Genomic DNA, 24,808 nt, shown 5'->3' with positions numbered 1-24,808 from the left:
ATAAAGTTTTTACTGTTTTAAACTGTTGTTAAACTGCCCTGAGCCCATCTGACGGGGAGGACGGTCTAGAAATGTGATTAAATAAATAAATAAATAAATAAATAGTCTGGAGACTGGCTGTAATTTCAGGAGAATGCCAAGAGTTCGGCAGGAATCGTCCAGAACCCCCTTCATCTTGTCCTTTTCCATTCCAGCCTGTTGACTATGAACTCCGTAGTCATCCTTACCAAGCATGGGATTGGGGATACTTTCTCTGCTAGGGGTCAACAAGAGTGAACATGCAACCCCCATGAGCTAATTGGTTTAGCCCAATAGGATGGAGTCAGTATCTGGACCTAGGAAGCTGAGGAAGAGGCTGGTTGTTGGGGTCTCTGCCCTACTGGGCTAAACCAATTAGCTCATGGGGGTTACAAATGACCGGCATCGATTTTTCTATTTCTCTTGACTTTTGTGCGCTACTCCAAAAGGGTATGTATGCACGCAGCATACCATTGCACTACCAAGTCTGCACCGCCAATCACTTCTGTTGCCTGCAACTTACCATATCTTGCCATTTTTTTTTGCCTGCTCATAACTGGGATAGCTCAAATCAAACTAGAAAGCAAGGTGTGTATGTGTGTGTTCTGTGCTGCCAAGTCACCTCCGAACTATGGCGACCCTATGAATGAAAGACCTCCAAAATGTCCTCTAATTAACAGACTTGCTCAGATCCAGCAAACTGGAGGACGTGGCTACTTCTATTGAGTCAAGCCACCTTGTTTTAGGTCTTCCTCTTTTCATGCTACCTTCCACTTTTCCTAGCATTATTGACTTTTTTAAGAAAATCTACAAAAGCAAGGTGTATCTATCTCTATATGCTTATTTCCCACACTCTGCATACAACTCCTGCCCTGACCCTCAAAGTCATTTCTAATTGGCCACGCCAGTAAATGGGGATGCTAGTATTTCCTTCCAACATGCAAGGCTGGCCCTAAGGGCTTGTGTGCCCTACGCTGGTCAGAATGAAGGGTTTGGGTGTGTGCCCAAGTTGCTGGTTGCCCTGTCTGCTTTTGGTGCACTGTTGTCCCCTGCCCTCTAGCACCTTAGGCAATCACTTAGGGTCACTCAGTGGGCGAGCAACCCTGGAGCTACAATGCTGCCAGACAGGTAGGGTTGCTAACTCCAGGTTGGGAAATTCCTGGAGATCTGAGGGTGAACTTGAGGAGGGTGGGATTTGGGGAAGGAAGGGACCTCAGTGGGCTATAATGCCATACAGTCTACCCCCAAAAGCAGCCACTTTCTTCAAGGGAACTGATGTTTGTCATCTGGAGATCTGTTGTAATTCCAAGAGATCTCCCGACTCCACCTAGAGGTTGGCAACCTTGTGCTCCAGTACCAACTTTAGCAGTCATGCTGTGTTCATGCCCTTATGTGGCTCTTTTTGGTAAGGAGGTTGTCAAAACACAGACTGGGCATTCCAAGACAGGGATTGGCTATCGTCTCCTGTGACTCGTGATTGCAAACACACTTTTTTTAAAAATTATGTTCTCTCCTGCACACTAAATCTCCCAGGCAGTTGCTGGGCAGAAGAAACTAGCGACGAGGCCTTCATGCAGCGTAGAGAGGCAGCAGGAATGGAACGGAATGGTGCATTCGCTAAAACGGCCCTTCTGCTGCTGCCGGCTCCTGCAAAATCAAGCCTAATTTCCACCATGCGCGTTGCACATAATTTCCCAAATGGCACATCAAGGGAAACAGAGAACTTTTTGTTTCAATTAGTAGTTGCTGCCTGGGAAACAAGGGAAGGATTATACTGGCAAATTAGATACATGGCATTTGCCGACCCAGATTGAAATGACAGTCACATCTTAGCCTTGCCCTGAGGCTACTGCTGTGAGTCATGCACCCCCAGGCAGCTTCTTTCCTTGGTAATTCTGGAAGAAACAAGTTCTCTCCGAGCAAGGCTGTGTGTGTATGAATGAATAGTCCTTGTAATAGTGGTTTTTGCACTGCAGATGGGACTTCTTGCAATGAGAATCTTGTAGGGTGTCTCTAGAAAAGCCAGTTCTCAAGCTTCCTGGACCCTGTACTCTAGAACCAAGATGGGGCTATGCAGGTTGGTCCAGAAGGGCTGTTGCTTGCAGGCAACCAGTGTACCTGCTTTGCATGCCAGGGATCCCAGGTTGAATCTCCAGCATCTCTCATTGAAGGATCAGGTGGGAGATGATGGGAAAGAAGTCTTCTGCCTGAGACCCAGGAGAACCAACTGCAAATGAGAGACTCAGAGCAGATAGACCAGTGGGCTTAACTGGCCAAAGGAAGCTTCATATTTTCCTGTAGATAGTCTCAATGGTTTGGAAAATAGTAAAGAGTCCAGTAGCTCCTTTAAGTCTAACCAACTTTATTGTAGCATAAGCTTTCAAGAGCCACAGCTCCCTTCAGAGATCTCCCATCCAATTACTAACCAAAGCTGACCCTGCTTAGCTTCTGAGATCTGTCAAGATCAGGTCAGGCCTGCCTTTAGCTTACATGGGGAAAAGTCCGGTGATTGTTCTTGGGAATGGTGGTGTGGTGAGGACTGCAAAGCCTGATTTTGGGCATCCCGGTGGTCGCTGGCACGAACATACCCTTAGGAAGACTGCTTTATACAGAGTCAGACCATTGGTCTTTCAAGGTCAGTATTGTCCAATTTGATTGATAGTGGATCTTTAGGGTCTTGGATAGAGGTATTTCACACCATCTGCAAGCAACAGTACTAGGATTGAACCTGAGACCTTCTGCATGGAAAGCAGGTGCTCTGCCATTGAGCCACAGCTGCTGCACGGATATGGATCCTTCAGGTGGCTGTAATATGCTGCTTAGCCATGGCCCTTCCCTTGAATGAAAACACATGAAGCTGCCTTCTATTGACTCAGACCACAGTTCATTCAAGGTCAGTAATGTCTAATTTGATGGGCAACTACTCTGTAGGTTCTCAGAGATATTTGAAGCCATCTACAACCTGATCCTTTTGACTGAAGATGCCTGGGATTGAACTTGGGACATTTGGCATGCAAAGCGGATGCTCTACCATTAAGCTACAGCTGCTGCATAGACATGGGCTCTGCAGGGGGCTGTGATATGTCTCTGTACTTGCAATGTACAATCTCTTCCTCCCAATGTGTCACAATTATCGATGAGCGGATTCCTCCTTTGACACAAATGCGAAGATCATTAGAGTTTTGGTGGTGGAGAGAGCGCTCAAGTCATAGTTGACTTATAGCAACCACTGGTGGGTTTTCCTGGGAAGAGACTAACAGGTGGCTTGCCGTTGCCTGCCTTTGCAACCTTGGCCTTTGTTGGAGGTCTCCCATCCAATTACTAAGCAAAGTTGACCCTGCTTAGCTTCTGAAATCTGACGAGATCAGGCTCTCCTGAGCTATCCAGGTCAGAGTCATTAGGTCTTTAAAATGAAGCATTCCCCTCTACCGTCAATGAGTTCCCAGCAATCTGTACCTTTTATTTCTTTTTTCAGGCTTCACTTGTCCAGCCAACAGCTACTATGACTTCTGTGGCACTGCCTGCCCGGCCACTTGTGACAACCTCAACGCACCTACCCAGTGCACCAAGCCGTGTATTCCGGGCTGCTTCTGCCGTGAAGGGTACGTACTGAACTCTGGAGTCTGCGTCTCCCTGAGTAAGTGCGGTTGCATGCTGGATGGACACTATTACCCGCTAGGAGACCAGGCCATCCTGACAGACACATGCAGCCAAAAATGTCACTGCCGTCAGCCTGCACACGCCATGGAATGCCATCCTCATACCTGTGGATCTCTGGAGATATGCAAGACTGTAAATAGTGTACAGGGCTGTTACCCAATGAAATTCGGCAAGATGTGGGTCTACGGCCACCCTCACTATGTCACGTTTGATGGCGTCGCTTTTGATTATCAAGGAGCTTGTAAATATACCCTGACGAAGTACTGCGGCCCTCTGGGCAAGCTTCCCAGTTTTACTGTCAAAGCACTGACTGAACATGGAGGCTTCATTTCAGTGGCTTGGATAAGGCAGGTGGAGGTGGAGGTCCATGGACAACATATCATGATGGCAGCAGGACAGTACGGGAAAATACAGGTAAGAATGTTGTCCGATTTCTACGGCTTCTGTTACCCAACAGCCCCAAGTCCCCCTCTGCTCCCATACGTGGAACACCCAGGCGAGCTGCGCTGAGTTGTTGGAAGAAGCATTCGAAGCACCTTGCAATGTTGTCCTGAGCAGAGTTGCATCCTTCAAAGCCTATTGACTTTAATGGACTTAGAAGGGTATACGTTTGATTAGGATGGCGTTGTTTCAATCAGGGCTCATTTTGAGGGGGAACGCAGTTCCCCAAAGAGGTCACATGTCAGGTGGCCCCGCCCTCCTGACTCTCGGCCATTTTGGGCCCGTTTCGGCCTGCATTGGGGCCAAAACGGCCCGGATCGGGCCTCTGACAGGTGGTGGATCACTCTCCCACTCAGCAGCGGCCCGATCCTGGCCATTTTGGGCCCCTTTTCAGCCATTTTCAGCCCCTTTTTGCCATTTCGGGCCCAATTTCAGCCCTGTATGGCCAGGATTGTGTCCAAAACAGCCAGAATAGATGATGTCAGGGGGTGTGGCATATGCAAATCAGTTATGCTAATGAGTTATGCTAATGAGTTCCTCCAGCTCTTTTTCTACGAAATGACCCCTGGTTTCAATGCTTAACCCCATACATAGGAAACCGCAAGGCATCTTTCCCTCACAATCAACAGGGTGTACCATAAAGGCTTCATCATGAGATTGGTAGTGGATGGGCCTAAGTGGAAGGCCATTCACTCAAGAGCATGCAAGGAAGCCTTTCCCACTGAACACGATTCTTTGTTTTAGTATATTTCTGCACTGACACTTAAAAACATAAGACTGAAAGAAGAGCCCTGCTGGATCAGACCAAATGGGCCATCTAGTCAGCATCCTGTCCCACACATTGGCTAACCAGTTACAAAGGGCAGAGAGGCTGAGGCCTTCCCCTGATGTTGCCTCCCGGCACTGGTATTCAGAGGTTTACTGTCTCTGAATGTGGAACTTTCTTGTCTATTGCATATAAGTGAAATTTCTTCTCTACATTTTTTCCCCTAGGTGAATGAAGTTTTGGTCAACTTACCCTTCATCTTTGCATCGGGCAAAATCTCTGCCTATTACAGTGGTTCCTCTGTCATCATCCAGACCGATTTTGGCCTCTCCATTGCCTATGGGTGGGCAACCTATGTGTCAGTGTCTGTTCCAGAGACCTATTCTGGCTCCCTGTGTGGCCTTGGTGGAAACTTCAATGGTAACCAGGGTGATGACTTCAGGACCTCCAACGGCTCAGTGGTTCAGGATGCGATCACCTTTGGCGACAGCTGGAAGGATCTCCATTCCCCTTTTCACTGCACAGCCAGTGGACCCTCTGCCACTTGTAACGACACAGAACATGCTCGGTACAGATCTCAGCATTACTGTGGAGTCATTAGTGACGAGAATGGGCCATTTAAAGGCTGTCGCAGCTCCACAGATGTTCAGGTTCACTTGGAGAACTGTGTGAGGGACATGTGCGCCACACATGGCAGCTGGAATGCCCTCTGTGAGCTCCTGACCAGTTTTGCCCAGCAGTGCCAGTCTGATGGTGTTAACATCCAGCCGTGGAGAGAGATCACCAGATGCGGTAGGCAGTTTTCTATGGGAAATTCATATTCCTTGGCCTAGCAAGGGTTCCCGTGCCCAGCACTGATCCAATCCAGGCTGTTTCGGCCCCAATCCAGGCCAAAACGGGCCCAAAATGGCCGAAAGTCAGGTGGGCAGGGCCACCTAACGTGACCTCTTTGGAGAACTGCCAGAACTGCGTTCCTGCACGTTCCCCCTTGAAATGAGCCCTGGGTAGAGGTGTTTCACCTCACCAATGACTTGATCTTTTTTTAACGAGATGCCTGGGATTGAACTGGGGGAATTGCTGTGCATCGTCAGGCAATCACCATAATGGGGTTTAGTGCCCTGGGTAGTTAGTAACTCTGACCCATGACTTGCGGAGCCATATGAGGCATGCAGATTGATAATAAAATGCAGAATAAAATATGGAAAATAATTACCAAACAAAGGATGCCAAATAAGAGAAATTATGCACAGTTGGTCACTTGTAGGCTTTATCTTGGTTATAGGATTCAAGTTACCTTGGCATAGATTTTTTACTTATTTTAACCCAGAGTCCACCCGTCTTCTCCCGGTATTGTTCAGCTGGCACTGAGCACACTTAGAAGGACAGCATGAGGTGTGTACTGGGCATTTCCGGGAATGGCTATTGCCTGGTTTCCGGGATTATCCGGGTGCATTTTTAGAAAAAAAAGAAGAGGGTTCTATCTTTGGTGTTCCTAATGTTCCACATTTGGAACAAGTGAGCCTTTCTGACTAAAAAAAGAACAGCTTTAATTCTCATCTTCTATTTTTACGTAGCAAGTGCCACAAGATGTGGAGAACTCACAGTATCCATTACCCAGATGGTGCTGCTTATGTCTTTGCAAATCTGCATCACAGACTTCATTGTCTTTACCCTCAAATCAACCTTCTAGGGTCAAAGCAGCCAGTGAGAGTGAAATCTTACAAAGAGAATGCGTGTCTGAGTCTCTAGTATTTAGCAGACATTTGCAGAAGTCTTGGCAGTATAGGATAGTAAAAAAAAAATTGTAATTATTGATTTTACTCTTTTTGTAAGCCGTTTCGGGTGCTAATATTGGTAGATAAGCAGGGTCTAATTGCTCTGTTGCTCACATAGTCTAGAACTGTATCACAGCTGTATTTTTCATATAATAATGATTTCTAACATTCCTATCCCCCTTATGTATTTACTCATAAGTCTATCTATGCCGGTAACTAAAGATGTATGTATTGCGTGTCTTTGTCTCTTGAAGATTGGATTTGTCTGCCAAACAGCCGTTATGTACTCTGTGGATCTTCTTGCCCTGCCTCTTGTGCTCAGCCAGGTGGGCCCCCAAATTGCCAGTCCGCCTGCTTAGAAGGGTGCCAGTGTAAACCCGGGTTTGTGCTGAGTGGCATTAACTGCGTGCCTCAAGAATGGTGTGGTTGTAGCGACAGTGGCCGCTACTATTTGCCTGGAGAAACCTTCTTCTGGGAAGGAGAAAGTTGCCAGAAAATGTACCAGTGCAACAGAGCCACCAAACTCATTGATGCTGCTGTCTCCTCGTGCAGTTCTGGAGAAATCTGTGGGACTCGAAAAGGAGTGTACGGGTGTCACACACAGTCAGATGCCACCTGCCAGGCTTCTGGGTTTCTCCACTACACCACATTTGATGGGCGACATTATGATTTTCCAGGCACCTCCAGATACATCTTAGCTGAAACGTGCAAGGTGTCACAGTCTTTACCATTCTTTAGGGTTGAGGTGAAGAATAAGAAGCTGGCAAACAATCTTTTATCGGTAACAACAGAGGTACTGGTGTTGGTGAACGATACTCGGATACATCTGCGGAGAGGACACCAGGGGACTGTCAAGGTAAAAACACTACAACAAATAGAATGAATCATTCGTTCAGGTCGCGTTTGGCATATGCTGCTGAACTCTCAGCATTATTTACAAACACATATGCCGACTTATAAATTAAAGATATACATTGAAATACCCGTGGTTCATACTCTGAACTGCAATCCTAAGAAAAATTAAAGGCTAAGTTTGCCGTCTCTAGTTTGGGAAATTGCTGGAGATTTGAGGGTGGTGCCCAGAGAAGGTGGAGTTCGAAGAGCAGAGATCATAGTAGGCAGCAGAGGAGGCCAAAAACTGCCTCCCTGCCCCTCAAATGGCTGCAGTGGCGGCCATTTGAGGGGTGAGAAGGCTGTTTTTGGCCTCCTCCGCCAACCTACGTGCCCATAGGGTGGTGGAGGAGGCCGAAAACAGCCTTATCACCCCCTCAAAGCTAGTGACACTGTTGTGTCAAGGCTCCTGACCTTGTTTCTCTTCTTTACACAGATTGATGGTGTTGTTACAATCCTGCCCTTAAAAACCCAAGGGATTGTTGTTTATCAGCATGGGTTTCAGACAGTTTTGCAAACAGACATTGGTCTAACTGTGAGCTACGGTACGACCCACGGTCTCTTTGTCACAATTTCTCCGAAATACCATGGCCATATGTGTGGGCTATGTGGGAATTTCAATGGAGTTATCGACGATGACTTTGTAATACGGAATGGGTCCGTGTTGAAGGATGCCTCGATCTTTGCAATGGACTGGAAGTTAGACACCGCCCCGGATGGTGTAGATGACTTCAGTACTTCTTACGCTGGGTTTATGGACAGGGATCATCTCATCCGCTCAAAATCCATGTGCTGGATTATCCAGAACCCCAGTGGACCTTTTGCTTCTTGTCACTCCCAAGTTGATCCAGAACCTTATTTGACTGATTGTATATATGACGTGTACATCTCTGCTGGGGACATCAGTGCCATGTGCCAGTCTATTCAGACTTATGTATCAGCCTGCCAGAGAGCCGATGTCCCCCTCTTGCCTTGGAGAAAAGAATTCTTCTGTGGTAAGTCTAATCTCTGCAGCCGATGTCTTTGGTAGTTCCCGCATCAGCATGCCTCCGTTACAGTCCTAAGGAATATTCGCCCATCCTTAATTTGCTTGAACTTTGCCCGCCGTAAATAGCATGCAGAATGGAGGTGATTTTGCCTTCACTGATTCCTCCCCTGTTGGTCTCTTTTGATGTGGAGGCTCAATTATGTTTTAATGGGGCAAAATGGTGTATATTCATGGAACTTATTGTTAATATAAACAGTTATATAATGATTTTCTTCCCTGTGGGAGAAAGAGGCTCTTGAATGCGATTGCACTGTTCACAGGTCAAAAACTACTTTTACGTTGGTTTACAGTTTTTCAAAGCAAATGTTTGCACTATTTTGATAAGAAGCACATTGATTCAAATTTATGCTACCTGATTTTTAGGAACAAAAACGCTCATTTGTGGGATGTGTGTGTCTATTCTGCTGGTGGTGTGTTGGGATAATTTTCTTAAAAGACAGCCTGGATGAACCCTATGAAAATTTCCAGGTGCATACATGGGGTAATTTAAAATGTTGTATCGTTATTGTTTGAAGGGATTTGAGTTTGTGGATGGGCAAGTGGGAAGAAATTTAAACATTTCTATTCTGCCTTATGTCCTGATACTTAACGCAGCTGCAATATGCTTTGGGGGAAATTACAATTCAAATGACAAAAATAAAAAAAGTCTGACTGTTATTTATGATCTGATCTGGGTAGCCTGGGTGAGCCTGATCTCATCAGATCTCAGGGGCAAACTACAAGTGATGAATTATGCTTGAACGGCAAGTGTATTCCTCCCTGTTCACTTGCCCTCCACTTGCTCTCCACTTGATCCACTTGCTGTTCAAGTGTCATTCATCACTTGTAGCTTGGCCCTCAGAAGCTATGCAGGGTCAGACTTGGTTAGTACTTGGTGGGAGACCTCCAACGAAGACTGGGGTTGCAGAGGCAGGCAATAGCAAATCACCTCTGTTAGTTTCTTGCCATGAAAACCCCACCAGGGGTCGCCATAAGTCAGCTATGACTTGAGGGCACTCCACATTATTTATATTGTGTTATTTGCCTTGAATCTCAGTAAGGAAGGCAAGCTATAAATGAAGTAAATGCAAAAATTGTCCATGTCATTTGATATATGTTTGTTATGGATTGATAAAAAGGAGCATTGATGGCAGTCACTTTAGAGCAACTAGTAAAAGGGTGATTTTCCATCTTTAATTGTGCCCAGAGGAAGTGTGCAATACACGAAACGGGAATTGTATAGGATGCCTGCATAATCCCGTCGGCACATTCTTGGATATTACTGTAACTTGGATTGGACTGGAATCACCTCTTCCCTTAGCTCTGTGACTTTTAAGAGTGAGCCCACTGCGGCGTTTACTACAGTTTTGATGGATACAAGTGTTTACCATGACGACTTGGACATAGGAACAGGACTTTGATTAATTGTATTTATTGAAATTGTATATTTATTAAGACACTTTTTGCACTTTTGCACTTTGCACTTATTTAAAAAAGAATATTATACAATTTATTTGCTGGCTAACGGTTTATTCCCGGACTTGTTGTTTCTTGTATCTCAGTAAGGAAGGCAAGCTATAAATGAAGTAAATGCAAAAATTGTCCCAAGTATTGTAAAAGCCAGTTCTTGTAGTGTTCAAATCACACAATTTTTTGCATTCTTTCTCTCCTCTCCCACAACGCTTCCTTGTAGCTGTGGATTGCCCAGCGAACAGTCACTATGAACTGTGCCATCTTCCCTGCCAGAACCTGTGCATGAGCGCTACGGTTAAAAACCTTTGCCATCCCATTTGCTCAGAAGGGTGCATCTGCGATGATGGATACTTGTGGGACGGAGTCCAATGCATTCGGCCTGATCAATGTGGCTGTGAGTACGACGGGCGGTACTACCCCGTGAGTAGACGAAGCTCTAATCTGACACTGCTATTAATTTGCACCCACGATGCCATATTTGATAAGCATTAAGATTTGCTGCACAGATGCACTTTGATTTTATTAGTATTCATTATACATGGTACCGACGCTACCCACAGTGTACAATGAATAATAATGAAGTTCAAGTGCATTTTCTGCTTTTAGCAGGTTTGAAATCTGGCAGGATGGGTATCATTATCACTCACTCACTCATGCAACAGAATTATCCATCCTTGAGAGGAAACAGCCCAATGTGTCTCTATCTGACTCACTGCTTCAAATAGATGGCCATGCCCAGAACAGTGACTCACGCAGAGACATAGAGGATGAGCTGGCTGAGTCATTCTTACTTTTTATGCATTCCAAAAATAAACTTTGGAGCAGGTAAAAAAGTGAAGTGTGCTTCCTATTTTAGTTTGAAAAGTGGGCTTTTCATTTAAAAAGTGGCGGACACTGATCTAGTCTATTACGTACACTGTTCAATAGTGGTTTTCCAAAATCTCAGGCAGAGTAGTTTCCCAGCCCTGCTACCTGAGATCCTTTAGTCAGGGACTTTATATGATCAATGTGTGCGCGCTGCTATTTTGCTATCCAGGGAGATTTTAAAATAATACTAGTAGACTGAAAAAAACAGGGCCAGGGGATGATTTAATTCCATCATACCTTGCTTTTGTGCTTCTAGGGGCATGGTTTAGTTTGGACTGAGCATTGATGAAGGCAGAATACTGGACTAGTTGAACATTTGCTGTGACCCAGCAATTCTTATGTCCTTATCTTTCTAAGTGCTTTGGAAAAGGGCCAGCAGAGGCTACAACGCACACATACCTTTCCTCTGCTTTGATTTCTCTAGTTTCCTCTCTAGATAGGCAGACCTAGAGCTGATGAGAACTGATTTATGAGATGTCCTTAAATGTTTAAGTTTCCTGATCTATTTTCCTAACCTTCTATCTTCACTGCCACTCTTTCTATCAGGTTGGGGACCTTCTCTGGCTTCCTGATTGTACGCAGAGATGCAGTTGTGATGCTCCTTCTACTTTCCGCTGCATTCCGACAAGCTGTTACCCTGGCCAGCGATGCGCAGTCAAAGATGGGAAACTGGGCTGCCAGAACTTGCTGGCCACCTGCACCATATCGGGTGACCCACATTACTTCACTTTTGATGGGGCCGTGGCACACTTCCAGGGCACCTGTGCCTATGAGATATCAAAGACTCGCCACTCCTCTTCTGACCTCTCATTCCGGGTCGTGGCTGCAAACAAAAATTTCCAGAACCGCCGGGTGTCCTTTGTTTACAAAGTGGAAATATGGCTCAGTTCCAAGCATTTCAGTTCCCATGTTGTCCTGGAGCAAGGCAGAGATGTGCTGGTGAGTAGACCTCTTTGAGATAACGGGGTGCAAGAGCCAGCCTGGTACAGTGGTTACAGTGCTGAAAGACCGAAGATCTAGGAAGGCCAGATTGGAATCCCCACTCTGTCATGGAAGATTGCTGGGTGAACTTTGGGCCACAGCCTCTCAGCCTAACCTACTTCACAGTTTTGGTTGTCAACCTTCATGTGGGGCCTGGAGATCTCCCAAAATTACAACAGAGCTCCAGGCTACAGTGATCAGTTCCCCTGGAGAAAATGGCTGCTTTGGGGGGAGAACTCTATGGCATTATACCCTGCTATGGCCACTTTCCTCCCCAAACCTCACCCTCCCGGACTCTACCCCATCAATCTCCAGGAATCCCCCAATCTGCAGTCTGCATCCCTACTCTCAGGGTGATGGTTGTGAGGATAAAATGGAAGATGGATGTTGTAAGCTGCTTTGGGTCCTCTTTGGGGAGAAAGGCGGGGTATAAATATCTTAAAAATTGATTGGGTAGGACTAGACTTCTTTGCAAAAGAGCTTCTTGGCTCCAGGCAGGAGCAGATCTACTATGAAACTAATGAAGCTTACGCTTCAGGGCCCTTAATCCTGGAGGTGCCCTGAAGCAACATTTTTTTTTTAAGCAACATTTTTTTAATGAGTGAATTTTTCAACAAAATTGATGGAGTTTTTTAAAGTGTTCGTTATTAAAATAAGGCTATTTTAGTGACAGAATCATAAGCCAATGGGTTGATGTTCTAAATATTGACCTTAGAATATGCTCTAATACTCGTTTCATATGGCCTCAAAATGTCCCTGTAATGGGTCAAATTTCAACATTTTCTTGGGGGCTTGCAGCACCCGAACCCCCCAGATGTAGGGGCTCGCCGAGCTCGCCAGAATCTATTCATATCCTACATTTTGGCAGCTGGATCCTTGAATCCTTCCTAAGTGCATGGCTGAATAGTTCTAAGGGGCTCACTGAATGGCCCATTTTCAAGGGCTGCACACCACTACCCCGTTCTCCACCACTGGGGCCTCGAGGTCCTCCTTGCAAGGGCAGCAAGGCCCTTTGGACCTTGTTGGATGTTGCCCTATTGTTGCTGGTTGAGAAGGGGCCCCCATAACAGTTCAAGCTTCAGGGTCCCAAAAATGTAGGTCCGCCACTGGCTCCAGGTGTGATCCTAGTTTATGGAACTACATTGGATGGAGGTCGGGGGTGAACTGGAGCCCGAGAACACTCTTTGGTGACTGGGATTTGCAACGTTAGCTCTTGCACTGTAAGCTGGTAGGTACGATACCTCTGAATTGCCAGGCCTGGAATAAACATTAAGGGCTTTGCCTTCTGCTCTTGCATGATCAGAGCATCACCCTTTGCTGTATGTTTGGCTCAAATCCTCACCCTTGCCCTGGGTTCAACTCCAGAACCCTGGGCCAGATAACACACACTACACTTCTGGATTTAGACACTGTTCTGGCTACAGAACTTTTCATATGTTATATCCACACATCTGTTTCTGGCAACTGCACAAATAGGAAGCGCAATGCTCCCAGTGTGTGAAATCGCCACGCAGTTTGAACAGGAGCAGTGTATGCTTTTTTGCATTTTGGGGACATGGAAACAAAGAGTCGTGGGTGGCAAGCACCAGGGAAAGGGAAATGAAAGAGAAAAAGGTTACTCTTAACAGATTTAGCATACAGCAGATCTTTCTGTCTTGCTAGAGTAATTGTAACTAGGACCATGTTTCTGGACTCAGAAGCCAGATGTTTTATTTGCCATTTGCCCATCAAGGTGAGTCAAACCCTACCCTCAACTCCAATGCCCCTCCCTCAAGAAGTTTCATAACAGGATAAAAAATGGCCAGAAAAATGGCCTCCATAGTGACTCACTAGGTATTTCTCATGTCTCTATGGTCTTTACCATAGAGATTAGGGGAACTCCTAGAGCGATACCTGGAAGTGATGTCACATCCTCCTCAAATTCCACACTCCACAGGTACCATCCTCAAAATCTCCTGGCATTAGCTGAGGCAACACTGCCAACTCAACAGCTCTGTTTCCAGCTGAGACTTCTGTTCCCTTTCAGGTTGATGGGACTCCAACCCTTTTACCAGCCCAGCTGAAGGAAGTGGCCAACATCACACGAAAAAGGAACATGGTGACACTGAGAGCGCATCCTAATCTGGAGATCCAGTACAACGGCCGCCATACCCTATTTGTCCGTGTAGGGCCAGAATACCAGGGGAAGCTGTGTGGGATGTGTGGGAACTTCAACGGCATTCGAAAAGATGACAAAGTTCTCCCTGATGGGAAGAGGGCCAAGAATGACTTGGAGTTTGGAAATGCTTGGATTTCAGACACCAGCCCCTCAAGGTGTGTCTATTTAAACGTTGTCTTTATTTTACATTAATAATGCTCTAAGAATTTGACACATGAAACTGCCTTATTTATACCGAGTCGGACCATCAGTTTGTCAAAGTCCATATCGTTTGCTGATACAGGTAGGTGGAGGCCTTTCACATCATCTACTGCCTGGTCCTTTTAACTGGAGATGCTGGGGATTGAACTTGAGACCTTCTGCATGTCAAAAAGATGTTCTGCCACTGAGCCATTGCTGTGGCATTTGAGGGTGCTTCTGGGAAGCATTGAGTGACAATATTGGCAGTGAGGCAGGGTATGAATGCTCCTAACTGATATGCAAACAGAGAAATGTGGACTTGAGCATGTGTTATGTGCCAGTGGTTGGATCAGGATGGAGAATACCCAAGTTCAAATCATACTCAACCATTACCTCAATAACCTGAGCAAGTTAATATCTTATAGCTGGGGTCCCTCCATCTACAGAATAAGATTTATGCCAGTCAGTTGGTTCCCAAGGGATGGTTGAAGGGGTGAAGTAAAAAAAAAAGACTAAAAAGCATATAGTACATAGGAACGATTAACAACAATAGATGAATCGACTTCTTTAATCCAGTTGTACCAGTTAACTGTTGCTGATATTTTGACTTCCTGTTTGGGATCCATGGAGGTCTAACGCAGCTCCACTTGCGGAGCTGACCGGACTGCCGTTTTAACCGGCCGGCGGGGTGAAAATAGCCCGCGGCCGACTGCTCTCAGGCGGGGAGCAGGCAAAGAACGCTCAAGACCCTAGGGTGAGCTAGATCTCGGACGAGGGGGGGCTCTACACAGCGAGTCTCCCCCCGATCCTTGAGGTCCCACCTTGCGACGGGTCGGCTATAATCTCTGCGGCAGTTTTGGGGCCAATTCGGCTGGCATAAGACCTACATACCCAAGCATCGATTGGGGGAAGAAGCTGAGAGGAGAACTTAAAATCGAAACAGCGATTACAACCCGAGAAAAGTGAAGAGAAGGTAAAGATCATTATCTTCTGAGACGGGACAGATTGATAAAAACAGAGAGGAAAAAAAGTAGATTTTTAAACTGCAACAGACTAGTGAAAAGGAGGGGAAGACTCGGCAGGAATCGAATTTAAAAAGAGACTAAGTTTAAAGAAGTTATTAAAGAAATGGGACTATTGTTTTGAATACCTGTGGCTTTGGAGCTGTGAGAAAAAGACACCATCGCGAGATCTGCTGTGGGAAGACGGGAGACAGGAAGTGCGTAATAACAATAGAGTGGCTGGAGAGAAGCGGCCCTTGCTGGAGGGCAGGAAGTAGGGAATCGCCATTTTTGAAAGGGGAAGGGTCGCGGCTTCAGCGGAAGAGGAAGTAGGCCATCTTGGATTACAAAATCATAGAGAAACCATAGAGAAAAGACGCCCGACATTTTGGACTCTTTAAAACTTAATTTCTATAAGAAGACCGGGACATTTAAAATAGAAAAACGTTAAATTTTACGCCACGGAGTTAAGGAAGAGAGCGGATTCGTGGGAGCGAGCTAGAGCAAGCCCCACGATGTCAAAAAAAGAGTGGCAATCGGCAATAGAAAACCTGGATAAAAACCTGGACAAAAAACTTTTAGATATGATTAAAGAACTTAAGGACACGAAATTGGAGCTGATAAAAGAGGTTAAAGAGGTTACACAGACAGTAAAATCGGAGCTGTCAGAAGTGAAAAAAGGTATGGAAACAATACGAAGTGAATTACAAGGAACGCAGCAGAGAGTTAAAACAGTAGAAGACGCGATGGAGAATTTAGCAGACACGCAACAAACAGAGATGAGATTGGTGAAGGGGAGAATGTCAGTTGCAGAAACTAAACATATGGAGAAGCAGCTACGTTTTCGTGGCTTGCCAGAAGTGGAAGGAAAGTCAGCGCAAGAACAGATGACTGAGGTGTTGGCTGAGTACCTGGGGAAGGAGGAGGAGGAAGTTGTGGCTATCCTAGATGTGGCATACCGTGTGAATTCGAGAATAGCAACCCAGAGGAAACTACCAAGAGATGTGATTGTGCAGTCTACAACACGAAATATGAAAGAGAGGATTGTGACAAAACAGTTTCAAGATCCATTGGAGATTGATGGCAAGACGATTATTATAATGAAGGAACTGCCCAGATCAGTGTTACTGGACCGGAAAAAATATAAAGTGCTAATTCAGATTTTGAAGGACATGAAAATCAGGTACAGATGGGAGTTACCGGAAGGAGTGTCCTTTGAGTTTGGAGGGGCCAAAAAACGCATCAGATCTGAGCGAGAGATGGAGCGATTTATTAAGGACAATGAAAAAGACTTACCAACAAGATCATGAGTATGGAGTGTAAAGTATTATCTTGGAATGTAAATGGACTAAACTCACCGAATAAGAGGAAAAATACTTTTCACTGGCTACTAAAACAAAAATGTGACATTGTTTGTTTGCAAGAGACCCATATCAGAAAGCAGGATGTAAAATATTTAAAATCTGGAAAATTGGGCAAAGAATATGTAGCGGCCTCCAACAAGAAAAAAAGAGGAGTGGTGTTGTACATAAAAGAGGAGCTACAGCCAAAATTTGTTATGAGAGATGTGGAAGCTAGATTTGTAGCAGTGGAATGTATTTGGAATTTAAAGAGAGTGTTGGTAGTCGGACTTTATGCACCTAACGGTGCAAAAGAAAGCTTCTTTGAGGATTTAAGGAAGCATTTAGACGATCTTGCATACGACCAGATAATTCTTGCTGGAGACTTCAATGGAGTGACAGACTTGGAACTAGACAAAAAGACTACAACAGCACAAAAGAAAAGAGGACTATTACCAAAGCTTTTTTTTGAGTTGATTCAACAAGAGACTCTTGAAGATGTATGGAGGAGAGAATATCCTAAAAGCAGACAGTTTACTTTTTATTCTGCAAGGCATTCTACATTATCAAGAATTGATATGATCTGGGCCTCAAAAGACTTAGCATTATGGACTAAGGAGGTAGAAATAATGCCTATGGTAGGCTCAGATCACAACCCAATTATGTGGAAATTTGGAAAAAAGAGAAAAAGGAAAGCATGGAGAATAAATGAGGACTTGTTACAGGAAAGAGAGAATATGGAAATACTGAGAAGAGAGACAAAGTTTTTTATACAATACAACGTGAATAAAGAAGTACCAACCAATAAAGTTTGGGATGCTTACAAGGCGGTTGTAAGGGGCATACTAATGGACTTAAATGGTAGAGCAAGAAAGAAGAAAGAGGAGAAAAGACAAGAGATTGAGGAGAAAATAAAAGCCAAAGAAACACAGCTAAAAAAGAGACCAGGGAAAAAGAAGGTATACCAGGAAATTAAAATACTTCAAGAACAGCTAACAGCAATGAGCAATAAAGAATTGGAGTGGAATCTCAAAAGACTGAATCAAAAAGCGTTTGAGGGTGCTAATAAACCTGGGAAGTACCTGGCATGGCAATTGAAGAAGAAAAGGGAAAAGAAGATAATAAATAAAATTTGCGAAGATAACAAAACGTATTTGGAGCAGGCTACCATTAGTAGAGCCTTTTATAAATTTTACGCTAAGCTGTATAATAAAAAAGAAGTAAACAAAGAATCAATAGCGTCATATTTGGAGAAAACCAAACTTCCAGAAATCTCGGAAGCTTGGAGAAATAAGTTGAATAGTGAAGTAACTGACGAGGAAATAAGTAAGGCAATACAATCTGCAAATCTAGGAAAGGCGCCAGGGCCAGATGGACTTACGGCTAAATTCTATAAGACAATGGCTAATGAACTGGCACCATTCCTAAAAGAGGTGATGAATGGGGTTTTAAGGGATCAAAGGATTCCAGAAACTTGGAGTGAAGCGAATATATCATTGATCCCAAAAGAGGGCCAAGACCTGACTAATGTGAAAAATTATAGACCTATATCGCTACTCAACAATGACTACAAAATTTTTGCGAAGATATTGGCGGAGAGATTGAAGGGGTGGCTCTCGGAAGTCATAGAGGAGGAACAAGCAGGCTTTTTGCCAGACAGACAAATAAGAGACAACTTAAGGACAGTGATCAATGCTATTGAATATTATGACAAGCGTTGTGACAAAGAGGTTGGTTTCTTCTTTGTTGACGCTGAAAAAGCGTTTGACAATTTAAACTGGGACTTTATGTTTGCCACTATGGAAAAGCTACAATTGGGAGAAAGATTCATCAGAGCAATTAAGGAAATTTATAGAGACCAGACTGCAGCAATTGTGGTGAATGATGAATTGACCAAGAAATTGACGATAAGTAAAGGAACAAGACAAGGTTGCCCGTTATCTCCATTGTTGTTCATTTTAGTATTGGAGATTCTGATGATACAAATACGTCAAGATGATGAAATTCGTGGAATAAAAATAAAGGACTATTCATACAAGGTCAGAGCATTTGCGGATGACATAATGTTAATTGTAGAGGACCCATTGGAGAACATGCCAAGAGTGATAGATAAGATCAAGGAGTTTGGAGACTTGGCAGGTTTCTTCATTAACAAAAAGAAGTCAAAGATATTATGCAAAAATATGACTAAGCAGAAACAACAATTGTTAATGGAAACAACGGATTGTGAAGTAACAAGTAAAGTGAAATATTTGGGAGTCGAATTAACTGCAAAGAACATAGATCTATTCAAAAACAATTATGAAAAACTATGGACTCAGATAGAGAGAGACTTGATTAAATGGAATAGATTGAATTTGTCATGGTTGGGTAGGATTGCAGCAGTTAAGATGAATGTGTTACCAAGAGTAATGTTTTTGCTACAGACAATACCAATCATCAGAGACTCCAAACAATTTGAAAAATGGCAGAGGAAAATATCAGATTTTGTTTGGGCAGGCAAGAAGCCTCGAGTGAAAGTGAAAGTTTTACAAGATGCAAAGGAAAGAGGCGGAATGCAACTGCCCAATCTGAGACTTTATCATGATGCAATCTGCCTAGTTTGGTTGAAAGAATGGATGACATTAAAGAACAAGAAACTATTAGCCCTAGAGGGATATAAAAAAATATTTGGATGGCACGCATATTTATGGCATGACAAAGTAAAGGTCAACTCGATGTTCCTGCATCACTTTGTTCGGAGAAGTCTATACATAATCTGGAAGAAGTACAGAATTTATCTACAAGAAGGAACCCCTTTGTGGGTGGTTCCATATGAGGTGATAGACCCGAGAGCTGTTGATAATGAACAACAATGTTTAACGTATAAAGAAATAACTAAAACTGAAGCATCCAAACTTAGAATAAAGACACAAGAGGAACTATCACCTAACTACGATTGGTTCCAGTATAGACAGATCAGAGACTTATATAATTCGGACTCTGTAAAGGGAGGTATACGAATAGAGAATTTGGAACTAGAGCAGACCCTTCTTAAAGAAGATAAGAAAAGAATATCCAAGGTATACCAAGTATTGTTGAAGTGGTATACCGAGGATGAGATAGTTAAAACACAAATGGTGAAATGGGCTATAAACTTTAATAAAGAAATAACAATGGAGGCATGGGAATACTTGTGGAAAACTACAATGAAGACAACGACATGTATTAATATCAAAGAGAACATTCATAAAATGATCTATCGTTGGTACATGACACCAAAGAAGATTGCGCTAGGGAATTTGAATACTTCTAATAAATGCTGGAAATGTAAGAAGCATGAGGGCTCCCTCTATCATATGTGGTGGTCGTGTGAGGTAGCCAGGCAGTACTGGGGGGAAATAATAAGAGAAATGAGTGAAATTTTACAATTTCAAATTAATAAGAACCCAGAACTCCTGCTACTGAACTTGGGAATGGAGGGAATTCCAGCCCAACACAGGACGTTGATATTTTATATGACAGCAGCAGCTAGACTTTTGTATGCGCAAAAATGGAAAGTACAAGAAGTGCCAACTATTGAAGATTGGACTTACAAATTGCTGTATATGGCTGAAATGGACAAGATGACAAGAAAATTGAGAGATCTGGACTCAGGGCAGTTCAACACAGACTGGGAGAAGCTGAAACAATACCTGGAGAAGAAATGGGAGGTGGGAGGAAAACTGTGGCAGTTTGAGAACTACTGAAGTATTGAAGTAGAGGGGGGAGACTTTACCGGGGGGAGAAGAGATAAATGTGAATTAATAAGCAGTCAGATTAATAGATTGACATATATATAGATATATATAGGTTAACAAACAGAACATAGAGAAAATAATTAATTATAAGGACTAAATATAAGGAGCAATTAACTAACAATATTTTCTTTTTTTTCTGACAAGATTTGTACCAAACTGAATGTCTGAAGATATAGATGGGTCAAATTGATTGACTACGTGAGGAGAGATATATAGAACTATTATAAAAAGATAGAATGAGTAATATATATAGAGAATAAGTCAAATTGTTTGACATAAACGAATGTATGATCTATATGGTTTATGATATATAGAAATACCTGAAATTGAAAAATTGAGATAAATTGTTTATCTAAGATAGAAACAAAGGCTTACAGTTTGGGCATATAATGTTAAAAATAGTTAAGGATGTACTGCTTAGAATAATGGAGAATATATATTTGTTTTAGATAGAGGAAGCTAATAAAATTAAGGGAAAGGGGACAAAGGGTTGGAAAGCTGTTGGAAGTCAACAAAAAGGGGGGGGAAAGGGAGGGGGTTAGAGATGAAAAAATTGGGGAAAATTGAATGTAAATGTGGAAATAATGGATTCTAACCCAATAAAAATTTTTCAAAAAAAAAAAAAAAACTGTTGCTGATATTTTTAGGTGTGTAAAGGACCCTGGTAAATCTGAGCCATGCCTAGAACTGCCTGCATTTGAGCGAATGTGTGCGATCCTCAGAAATGCTTCGGGGCCTTTCTCCGAGTGTCATTGGCACGAGAGCCCAGATCCTTACTATGAGTCTTGCATTTACGACCTCTGCCACTATGGCCTGGGCAACCGCATGCTCTGCGCAGCCATTGAAGCCTACGATGAAATCTGCACCGTGGTTGGGGTGAAGTTGCCAGACTGGAGGCGAGCGCTTGGATGTGGTGAGCAAGGAACATGTTTTCTAGGACATAATTGCTTGTTGTGTGCTTAGTCGTTGTCTGATGCATAATTCACCCGAAAAGTTCAATGCCACATTGTATGGATAGCCACTAGATTCGTGCAAGAAAAAAAAAATCAGCATTCATTAACATTGGCAATTGCCTATGGCGTCAGAGTGCAGGGAGTGACAGAAGCACGTAAGCAGACAGCTCCTTGGCATCCCTGGCTCCAGCACCACTGCCAAGTCACCAGACTGGCTGGCAGCTCGGGGTATGTCCAGGCTGGCTGGCCTAAGGTGCAAAAAGCTCCTTTGGCTGGACCTATTCATGAAAGACTATCAGCAGTTTATTTACCATGAAAGCTAAACGAATCCTCCATGTTTAGAGGCAGTGTATCTTTCATCATCACTGTCAGTCCCTGGCAGTCAGATCCCTCAAGCCCTCCACAGTTAACACGCAGATGTTCCAGCTGAAGTAGCTTTATTGAGATCCATACAGTACAGATGTTCACCTGAAGGTGTCGATTGGCAGAAGTGATAATTCAAACAAAGGCATTACTGTTTATAGGGAAACTTCCCACCCTCCCGGAGTCCGTAGACATTCTGGCGCGAAACCCCAAAGAGGTTGCATGGGAACATATTAGTTTAGACTACATGAAGTACAAAGGAAAATATCCCAGTCTCTGGGAGAAGATACAATGTGCACTGCTAGCAGCTCTCCTCCAAGGCCACTTGCTGGTAGAAATGAAAGTACATATTTCCAACAGATAACAGAGAGGCCCACTGGCTCTCCTGCAATTAATATTAGCAATTAAGACACTCTCAGAGGATCTACACAGATCTACACAGAATACTTCATATAATTCTGGCAAACAGCATTGACCAGTACAAAACAGCACTGACCATTATAAAATGCAGAATACAATCATGGCAGGTATGCTGGCATACATGACAATCACATTCTGGAATGATACTTCATGGTGGACTTCCAGAAAGATAACAACAACATTTAATTTATATACCGCCCTTCAGGACAACTTAACGCCCACTCAGAGCGGTTTACAAAGTACGTTATAATTATCCCCACAACAATAATCACCCTGTGAGGTGGGTGGGGCTGAGAGAGCTCAAAGAGAGCTGTGACTGACCCATCTGTCACCCATCTGGCTTCAAGTAGAGGAGTGGGAAATCAAACCTGGTTCTCCAGATTAGAGTCCCACGCTCTTAACCGCTACACCAAACTGGGTCTCCAGATTCTGGTTGGCTGCTGTTAGGAAACGGATTGCTAGATTAGAAATACTTTGGTCTCCTCCAGCAAACTGATTCTCATGTGCTCCATAGTATGTGCCCAGTAACAGAGTTCCATGTACAGTTAGAGCAGAACCACAAGTGACAAAAGGCACAGATTGGACACTTGTCTGCTTCCCTCAAGTTTTGATGGGAAATGTAGGCAGCTTGGCAGAATGTTGGACAAGTGACAGTTGAAAAGTCCATTGGACAGCAGTCGGAGAGCGAAGCTGCGAGACCAGGATGCCTACATTTCCCATCAAAACTTGAGGGAAGCTGACAAGTGTCCAATCTGTGCCTTTTGTCACTTGTGGTTCTGCTGGGGTGGGGGAGGCATGGTATAGCCCGATCTTGTCAGATCTCAGAAGCTAAGAGGGACAGTACTTGGATGAGGGAAACCAAGGTAGACTCTGCAGAGGAAGGCAATGGCAAACTATCTCTGCTTCTCACTTGCCACTGAAGATAAAAGTGGGGTTATAAATTAAGTAAAATAAATAAATATTACAAGCTGCTTCTTCTTAGAAAGAGGGTTTAAACTTTCAGCCAGGATTGTAGAATAACTTGGTGTTATGTTGCTCTTTCTAGCATCATCTAGGCCTACTGACTGTAAGACATTGGTACAGTGGCTTTCTGGTGATATTTTTCTTTGACCCTAGATATCACCTGCCCGGCCAACTCTTACTATGACTTCTGTGGCACAGCCTGTGCTGCCACCTGTGCCAATCTGACTGCTCCTGCTAACTGCACTGAGCCCTGTGTGGCTGGATGCTTCTGTCAGGAGGGATATGTCCTGAATGCTAGCATCTGTGTGCTCCGGGATAAATGTGGCTGTGTACTAGATGGGCAGTTTTACCAGCCGGGAGATTCAGTGATCCTGACAGACACCTGTAGCAAGAAATGCTCCTGTGTGGCATCTGGCTGGGCCATGGAGTGCCAGGACTACAAGTGTGGGGCTCTGGAGACCTGCAAACTTGTGAACGGCATGCGGGGCTGCCACCCTGTGCAATACGGCACCATGTTGGCATTGGGCTACCTGCACTATATCACGATGGATGGTGTGATGTTCAGCTATCAAGGAGTTTGCAGGTACCCTCTGAGCAAGTACTGTGGCCCTCCCGGGCAGCTTCCTGCTTTCTCTGTCTATGCAAGCAACGGGCACAAGAGCTCTATCGGAGCATCCTGGACCAGACTAATAGAGCTCAGTGTCTACGGGGAACGCATCGCTGTGGCAGGAGGGAAGGAGAAGAAGGTACAGGTAAGAGCACGTCACAAGACTTGGATGACTTGAAGCCCGTCAACAGAATGTACACGAGATTGGCTGAGAAACCAGAAAGGTCTGTCAGTGATTACTGGCCATGAAGATCGAAGGGAACCTCCCCATTCAGACGCAATAAGCCTCTGATTGCCAGTGCTAGGAGGCAACGTCAGGGGAAAGCCTCGGCCTCTCTGCCTTGTTTGTTGCCTCTCCAGAGCAGCTGGTTGACCACAGTGTGAAAAAGGATGCTGGACTAGCTGGACCGCTGTTCTGATCCAGCGCAGCGCTTCAGTTCTTAATGAATCACTTGTTCAGGATGACTCTGGTCAAGCCTGATTCAGATAGAGGCATGCACTGAACAAGCCCTGAGCGTCTAGTTAGCTTTCCTGTAGCAAATCATTTAACTCCTGGAAAAAGTAGAAAAGAGCAAGAGTCCAGTTGTACCTAGAAGATTAACAGAATTTGTGGTAGGGGCTTTTATGAGTTACAGCTCACTTCAGATACAGCTAGAATGTGAGTCCATCTGTCCTTATATCTTGGAGAGTGGAGTGATTACAGAAGCCGAATGGTAATAGCCAGTGAATGACAATGGCAAACATGATTGGATAAGGTGGGGTATGCAGAGGAGTGGTGGGTGTGGAGAAATCAGCCCTGGTAATGAGACAGAAAGCCTAGGTCTCGATCCAATCCAGATGGGTGCATTGCCTTGAGCTTTGTTATCAGTTGCCGTTCAGCAGTCTCTCTTTCTAATCTCCCTTTGAAATTCCTTTGCAGGATAATTGCTACTTTTAGGTCAGAAACTGAATGTCCTGGAAGGTTAAAATGTTCCCCCATGGCTTCCTGTCTCATTACCAGTGTTGGTTTCTCCACCCCCACTACCCCTCTGCATATTCTACCCTATCCAATTACGCCTGCTATTGTCATTCAGCTTTGGAAATCACTCCACTCTCCAAGCTGTAAGGACAGATGGACTCACATTCTAGCTATATCTGAAGAAGTG

General features: G+C 44.2%; 1 protein-coding gene across 1 annotated transcript in view; it reads left to right on the top strand.

Moving 5' to 3' along the window:
• Window positions 1-24,808, top strand: part of LOC129342939 (IgGFc-binding protein-like) — a 68,164-nt gene that overhangs the window by 23,462 nt on the left and 19,894 nt on the right. The window contains exons 16-24 of the mRNA XM_054998896.1: window positions 3,494-4,092; window positions 5,113-5,677; window positions 6,915-7,516; window positions 7,988-8,546; window positions 10,272-10,471; window positions 11,465-11,857; window positions 13,926-14,212; window positions 21,005-21,270; window positions 23,210-23,808. Of these exons, the coding sequence (XP_054854871.1) occupies window positions 3,494-4,092; window positions 5,113-5,677; window positions 6,915-7,516; window positions 7,988-8,546; window positions 10,272-10,471; window positions 11,465-11,857; window positions 13,926-14,212; window positions 21,005-21,270; window positions 23,210-23,808 (4,070 nt within the window). The remainder of the gene's footprint in view (window positions 1-3,493; window positions 4,093-5,112; window positions 5,678-6,914; window positions 7,517-7,987; window positions 8,547-10,271; window positions 10,472-11,464; window positions 11,858-13,925; window positions 14,213-21,004; window positions 21,271-23,209; window positions 23,809-24,808) is intronic.

This window comes from Eublepharis macularius, chromosome 15, assembly GCF_028583425.1.
Source record: "Eublepharis macularius isolate TG4126 chromosome 15, MPM_Emac_v1.0, whole genome shotgun sequence".
Classification (NCBI taxonomy): Eukaryota; Metazoa; Chordata; class Lepidosauria; order Squamata; family Eublepharidae; genus Eublepharis; species Eublepharis macularius.
This window is presented reverse-complemented; position numbering and strand designations above follow the sequence as displayed.